Consider the following 8,255-nt stretch of genomic DNA (forward strand, 5'->3'; position numbering starts at 1 on the left):
GTAGCTGCCATAGAAATTCTTGGAGTCTTGAGACATTTAATGACGCCAACATTACAAGTGGATTTAAACATGATCAATGAAGATGGAAAAAAAACTTACAATGAATAAATGTGAGTTTTACTCTTGGGGACAAGTACATAAAATCTCTAATATTTCCTGCTCAAGAGGTGAGAAGAAAGTGATGAAGTCTGCATTTTAGCTTTGCGTGCTTTATTTGATTAAATTAAGCTCGATGTGTATTCCATGATAATGCCCAACAAAAAGTCATAGAGGAAGAACAGTATTAGGGAAGTAACTGAAAAAGGAAGGACAAATGCAAGCACTTCACTGCTTTAAACCAGTCGGGATTGTACAATTTAAGAAAAATGGGCTTCTGTGTTGGACGTTTTCCAGAAATCGCAGCTATCACCACAAAAAAAAGCAGCAATTATAAGCTTAAATGGCAGACCCACAATCAGGATTTTGTTAGATGATGGCTGTACAAAATTTTGAGGAGTAAAATGTCAGGCGATGTGAGTTTCTTTTAAAGGTAGTTCCTTTGTAAAAGACCTCCAGCTTGCTTCAGTGTTCTTCAGACGCAACATCTTTGTGACCCTGAGGCTAGCCGGCTGGTAATTGGTCCGTCTGGCATCTAACTGCTGCTCCGATTGGGCGCAGATGACCCACTCGTGACCTTGCGATTGGCTAATGGCTTCAACATGTGACTCAGGAAACGCGATCCGTTAGTGCGGTTGCCTGATCCCGCCTCGAGGTTGACTCCTTGCTAGAAGTCACTGGTGAAAGGTCAGGGTGGTGAAAGCTGATTGGCTGTGGTGGTTTTTCAGCGCTTAAGCTGTGGTTGCCTCTGGGTGTAAGGGCTGCGCAATTAAACATACTCACGAGCACACGTGCAAAAAAACGCGCACACACACCACACGTAAAAACGCACGCAAAGCCACACTTACATGGGGTCATGTCTTACACAACTTACCACACACACTTTCAAACAGGGGCAGGAGTTTAAAGTAATTGTAAATCAGAGTGATATGAGGGAAAGATGGTGACTAGTCTGGTAAACAGATGGTCTACCACATATGTATACACACACACACACACACACATACAAACACACGCACACACATACAAACACACACACACACACACGCACACACATACAAACACACGCACACACATACAAACACACGCACACACATACAAACACACACACACACACCCTACATGCACACATGGTGCCGTATGGCTGCCTCATCTGCCCGATGGGAAAAATTAACATTCTCGACATCACACACCATAAACTATAAACACACAAAGGTACAAAGTGACAATCAATAAATGCTGGCATTATGAACGCATGTGTGGACACACACTCGTATAAAGAGCTGATTTATTATCAACAGCTGAAGAAAAAAAAACTCAGAAAGCTCAGAAACTTTTAGAGAAATTTGAAAAATGGTGACAATTTTACACTTTTTTTCTTCACTTTTCCAAACAACCTCGCTTGGAGACGGGAGAAGTGAGAAATAGAGAGATTAAAAACAGAAAGCTGGAGATGCATAAAAAGGAGGGGGGGTGCATAGGAAGAAAGGTGGATTTTTAAAACCAGATTGTAAAGTATCGATCCGCTCATAAGTGGATCACATATACTGATACACACATGCAGATACACTCATCGTACATAGACACATATACAAACACACGGAAAGTCACAGAGAGAAGACGAGCTCGGGAGAAAGAGATCTCATCTCATAAGGAGAAGAATGAAGCAATAATTCAGTGGTATTGAACTGCTGGCTGGCCAGAGAATCAATATCACCACACCTCCTCTTCTCCTCCTCCTTTTCTTCTTCTTTTTCTCCTTTTACATCAGTCCCCTCTGTCCTTTCACCCACCCAATTTCACTCGCTTCCCTCCCCTCCTGCTCTTTACCCCATTGTTTTTCCTCTTTCTGCACATTCTTTTGTTTCAACACCACCCAAAGATAACTAGAAAAACATCGCCATTTTACAATAAATGCACATGAGAAATCCTAGACATACACCACCCCCACGTCTTCTCTTCTGTCTCCCTCCTCTGTTCACATTTTATTGTGAAACAGGAGTGGATGGCCTGTCCTCATGAAACTTCAATGAGTATTGATCTGATGGCAGCTCTGGACTCTGGAGGAAGAACTAGGCTGGAGGATGGAGGGGCGGTGGAAGAATGGATGGACGGATAAAAGTGGCAGAAGGTGTAGTTAAGAAAAAAGGAAGGAGGTGAAGCGGAAGAGAGTAGGAGGAGGGGAGAGGAGGGAGTCATGCAGTGATGATTTCACAGGCAGAAGGGTGGCAGGATTTGTCGAGATGAAACAGGTTCAAGCTTCAGTGTCACCAAATCGTCCACCGTCTTGAAGCTGTTTATCTTTTTTTATACTCATCATTGACACAACTCATATCATTGGATTAACACGGTGCTATGAAATGTATTTGCCCCCTTCCTGATTCCTTTTTGCATATTTATCACATTTTCAGATATTGTTGACAAATTTGAACATTAAACAAATAATAAACCAAGCAGAAAGGGAAAAGCGCCGAAAGGTGATCTCCTCTCAAAGACCAACACATCATGCAACAATGTAAAGAAACAACTGAGAAACAAAGTCAGTGGCATGTATTAGTCTGGAAAGGGTTACTAGCGAGTTCTAAGTCTTTGGGACTCCAGTCAGAGCCATTATCCACAAATGGAGAAAACTTGGAACGATGAAACTTCCCAGGAGTGGCCGGCCTGCCGAAGTTACTCCAAGAGCGCATCAACAACTTATCCAGGAGGTCACAAAAGAACCTAAAAAAAACATCTAAAGACCTGCAGGTCTCACTTGCTTCAGGGTGTAGAAGACTTGCCATAAAAGATGGAACCATGAATTCTGCTCTACCAAAAAACCCTGAAGGTGAATGTCTGGCCATCAGTTCTTGCCCTTAAACTGAAACACACTTACATTACACAGCAGGACAATAATCTGATACCCACCAGAAAGTCCGCCTCTGAACACCTCAAAAAACTAAATAAAGGTTCTGCAGTGGCTTAGTCAAAGCCTGGACTTAAATCTAGTGCTGTGGTCTGACCTTAAACAGGTCATTCCTACTCGGATATCTTTGAGTGTGGATGAATTAAAACAATTCTGTTAAGAAGAACGGGCCAAAACCCCTCCACAGCAACTTGAAACACTCATTGCCAGTTTTTGCAAACACTTGATTGCAGTTCTTGCTGCTAAGGTTGGCACAACCAATTAATAGCCTTAAGGGGCAGTTATGTTTTCACACAGGGACAGGTAAGCTTGGATAACTTTTTTCCCTTAATAAGTGAAATCATCATTTAAAAACTTAATTTTGCATTTACCCAGTTACCCAGTAAGTGTGAAAAATATGCAAAAAACTAAGAAGCCATGAAGGAGGCAAATACTTTTTCACACCACTGTACTCTATGTCCTTATGTCAAAACTGGCATCTGGAGACCCCCCAACTGATTGTAGTTGTCAGCATTTCTATGGTAAGTGAACCTAATCTGATACTACTAATGCCTTTTATAGCTGATGTGTAACCACTGGAGTGAGTTCTGTTGGGTGATGTTGTTGCTTCTGTGCATTAAGAAACTGCTAAATCTTTTGGGAAACCTGAACTTTTTGCTTCAAAATTCACACAAACTGTACATGTAACTACAGAGATACATGAATCCATAAATACGCAAACATTCCCACTTTAAAAAAACATTTAGTTCTATTAATAAAGAGTCAGTTGGAGATACTTGAGGCCTAAGGTACTGAAACCGCTCAAAGTCATGCTTTTGTATATTTGTACATGAATGTGTGTGTGTGTGTGTGTGTGCATGTGTGTGTGTGATATTACAGTTGGCATCGTCTCTAGAGATGTACAGGGAGCGTGGATCTGACACTGGCAGTTAATTTTGGCAGTTGATATCCCGCTGACTGTTAGGCAGCTGTTTTTCTAATTTTTGTTTTTCTCAACTATGACTAAGTTTAGTTTTCGGCTTTGTCTGTTTTTATTGCTTGAACACAAGCTCTCTTCACTCCTTTCGCCACCTCTCACCTGATTCTATTCTTTTCTGCTTTCATTTCTTCTCGCTCTTCTGCTCCTCCTTGACCTACTTCCTTCCAGACCACTCCATCATGTTCACATAATTATCATATGTGGATCTTAAAAATCATAATTTGTCCAAAAACTTTCCTTGGAACAGGGAGAAGTACTGTCCATGACAGTTTAACATCTGGTGTTTTTATAGCTCTGCAATTTATGAAGTTATCTTGCTAACAAATTGCGGTTCAGGACATAACAGAAACCAGAAACTTGGGTGTGATGTGATAATAAAACAGACATATATCTAAAACACACACACACACACACAGAAACTAGAAAACAACACAAGATATTCAGCTGCAACTAATTTAATAGTGCTGGATGTGGAAAGTACCCGATATCACTGCAGCTGCACACTTGGACATCACACACATGCAGACACACCCTCTGCAGCCCACACCTACTGTGCATCCATTCATGTGTCCATTTGTCTTTGTCTTTTTTTCTACACTTATTCTTTAACTCAACTTAAGCATACATGGGTCGAAAAATGGGGTGAAGACACATGTTCAGCACATATAAATAAACACAAAAAATCCTTTAAAGCCGTCATCCTGACTGACAGAGCTTTCATGTCTCTACTTGAGTGACATATTGATTGTGTAAAGACTGCAGAGGGCTGTAATTGGGACATTAAAGTGAACACTAAACGCTCTTTAAAACCCTTTAGATTATACACCTGCAGTGTTATTATCATACAAGTGCTTTTGACACCATTAGCGACTGCACCAGGTTTATCCATCTCTGCACATATTTGCATTAACCGCCTGCACTCTATCAGGTCTGCTACCATTAATAATGGCAGTGTAATATCAGTTAGACTGGGCCGCCTCCCCAGAGTTAATGCTTATGTTTTAAGGTATGTATGTATTTATTGTAGATTATATTTATGTAGCTCTGCAGAGGTAAAACCTTAATAAATAAAGCTAAAACTATGCAAGGCAACTGTAGATGTCTCAAATAGTGGTGCAGAAATATACTCACTGCCATCAGGGACATATGTTCAATTGCTCATTAAAGTAAATATCTGATCAGCCAAACACATGGAAGCACCTTAATGCCTTAAGAATTGTAGATGTGGTCAAGACGACCTGCTGAAGTTTAGCTGTTCATGGCAGCTGTGGTAATGTAAAGGCTTAGGGGACACTATTACAACTGAGCATTGTCACAGCCTCATGTCCATCCCTTTATGACCACAGTGTACCCATCTTCAGATGGCTTTTTCTTTGCACAATAGCATGCCATGTTGCAAAGTTCAAAACATCTCAAACTACTTTCTTGAATATAATAATAAGTTGACTGTACTCAAATGGCATTCACGGTCAACAGATTTCAATCCAGTAAAACACCTTTGGGATGTGATGGAACAGGGAGATTGAAATCATGGATGAAACTGCAGCAACTGTTTGATGCTGTCATGTCAATATGGACCAAAATCTCTCAGAAATGTTTCCAGCACCTTGTTAAATATGTGCCGTGAAGACTTAAAGCAGTTCAGAAGACACAAGGGAGTCATACCTGATATTAGTGTGTCTGATAAAGTGACCGGTGATCTTAAACTTGAATTTGATGTTGCTACTCAGTGACGTTATAGTCCCATGTGATGCCCAGAGTGTAGAATAAAGGCATAAAAGAAACAGGTCTGTTTGGCCTGTTTTTGTTCTCTTACATGCATCTGAAGAAACACAATTCAGCTTTAATTCATCACGTTTTCTTAACAGCTAGGCTTTCTTCAAGTTTTATAAATTTAAAATCTGAAGTCAAGCATTCAACATTTAACAGCGTTCTGCTTCGGGAGAATATCCACAGTAGTTGCTGAGAGATGTATTTTTCTCAGTTACAGTTTCCCAGCCCGATTTTGAACTGCCGACCTTTCAGTCACAAGCCCTCATCTCTAACTTCCAGGCTTCTGTTGGCTCATGCTGAGCAGGTTCATTATTTTCCAACCCAGTTTTGCCAGAAAACCCCCCCAAAAAACGCTTCTTGATACCAGCATGTTCCTTGGGAAGAAAATGTCACAAAATGAGATGTCATCCTCTCTCCTCTCTAGTGAGATCTCCCCGTGCTGATTGCCACAGATGTTGTGATTCTGTCTGTTTATGCGCGCTCAGGCTGAGCACCGGCAACAAGAGCATTAAAGGTGCTACTCTAACTTGTTGTTTTTGAGAAAAGGATAGCATCTTTTGACTTATCATTTATCCGCTGAACTACTAGGAGGTTGAGGCGATGAATGGGAAGGCCTTTGAATTTTTGGTTTATCGTAAATCACCATTAATTTACACAAATATGAGTTTATTGTCTGACTTTGCCCCCAAGACACACAGACATATTCTGCTAAATGTAAATCTTGTAGGAAAGTCATCTTCCTGATGACTTAAAGCAAGAGGTGAGAGTGAGCTCTGTTTTTATCTCTCAAGGTTCATGACCAGTCCCTAGTTGTACATTTTACAATATATGACACCAGTGGGATTTTGCTGCAAATCAGCAAAATTGCTTCAGACCGTAAAAGTGGTTAAAAGCACATGGAAAAAAGCAAAGCTGACATTTCTAGAAACAGCAGATGGTGGAACAAGAAGTGAAAGGCTGATGGAAAATCTTATCATACATGTGTAGCCTATAAAAAAATGTGGTAAAGAAGCTACAATGTTGTTGTTGTTGTTGTGACAGGAAGCCTTTGGGATTGTGGTAAAGTGCTTTTTAAAGGATGCAATCTGTATTTTTATATTAAGATATGAGTTACATGACTTGCATGTCTATCACATAATTTAGAGTAAAATAGATAAATACTACCTGTCTCTGAGACTCCCTTCAGGAACATATACAGAAGCAAGTAGCTACAGAGACCCACAATATCTATCTGAGGGCTAAAATGAATTAGGTCTGCCTTTACCAGATGAGTATTTTATTTTTAGCAAACCAAGTCTAAGGCCTAAAGACTAGTTGGGGCACCCCTTTCAGCCTCCAGTAGCTAGGGATAAAAATCTGTTTTCCCTGACTTGTTGGTGAGGGTTGATGGAGGTCGTTGGCTGTCGCTTGGTTGAATCAGTTCCAAAGAGACTCCTGCACCAAAAAAAAACCTGAAATCTGAAAAAAAGCATCCTCCTCCTCCGTACAGTAGTGGTAAGATCCAGTCGTGAAATTTGAAGGTAATAAAGAGCCATAAAGTGCATTCCCGTCCTGTTAGCAGCTAAGTGATGGACATATTAGAGTGAGCCTGTAATATCCAGCAGGAGTTGGTGGAGGTCTAGTCTGAAAGATGGATTTAGATGGACACAAATATAATGTGTAAAGTGGCACTTTGTGCTGACAAGCTTGCAGCATGAATTTAACAGGTAGTGATTTAGAGTTGTGTCCACAGCTTGTTTCTGTAGCCACTGATTGGCTGAATAAACACTCAATGCAGGTGCAAAGTTGAAAGATTTAAACTCCCAGTTATTGAGTTATGGGTTTATGTCAGAAAACTTTCCAGCTACACCCACAAGTGCAGCATGATGTCAACACTGGAGATGGAGTGTTTCCAGTTGTTCTCAGGAAATTTCCATATTACTTATTCCCTCTGTTTCTGTTTCTCTTTGTCCTCTCCAGCGTTAAACGAACCTACCATCGACTACGGCTTCCAGAGGCTACAGAAGGTCATTCCTCGGCACCCTGGTGACCCTGAGAGGCTGCCAAAGGTACCGAAACAGTTCACATTCACAACTTGCCCATTTGTACCACAGCTTGTTGGACTTAGAATAAAACAAGAACTTATCTTTTGTTTAGGGATATTTCAAAAAGGACAGAAACTGTAGCTTTACAAAGATGTGAATGAAAGAACTTTGTGCTTATATTTTATTTGCTTTGTATATGCTTGTTTTTTATATTTCTGACGAGAATATGTGTTTTTAAATCTCCTGTGGGCTGTTCTTTTACCTCTTTGTGAACCCTTTGTGTGTCAGTTTCTTAGCTCCACATTTACAGGGTGAGTGCTTGAATCTCTTCCAGATCAGAGAGTCATATCTGATTATTTGTTTATCAGCTGGAGATCAAGCAGCGTGTTTAAAGGTTCAGCAGATGTAAACAATTAGCACCAAACGATGAGCTCCGCTTTGATACCAAACTCTGTCATCTTGCTCTGTACATGCAGGA

At 40.6% G+C, this 8,255-nt stretch overlaps 1 protein-coding gene across 5 annotated transcripts in view; it reads left to right on the forward strand.

Moving 5' to 3' along the window:
- Positions 1-8,255, forward strand: part of LOC102213353 (transcription factor COE1-like) — an 86,028-nt gene that overhangs the window by 63,100 nt on the left and 14,673 nt on the right. For all 5 annotated transcript variants that reach the window (XM_005727853.2, XM_005727855.2, XM_005727856.2 and 2 more), the window contains exon 11: positions 7,713-7,801. In XM_005727853.2, coding sequence (XP_005727910.1) covers positions 7,713-7,801 — 89 coding nt within the window. The remainder of the gene's footprint in view (positions 1-7,712; positions 7,802-8,255) is intronic.

This window comes from Pundamilia nyererei, unplaced genomic scaffold (assembly GCF_000239375.1).
Source record: "Pundamilia nyererei isolate P.nyererei 1_Seehausen unplaced genomic scaffold, PunNye1.0 scaffold00026, whole genome shotgun sequence".
In the NCBI taxonomy this organism is placed as follows: Eukaryota; Metazoa; Chordata; class Actinopteri; order Cichliformes; family Cichlidae; genus Pundamilia; species Pundamilia nyererei.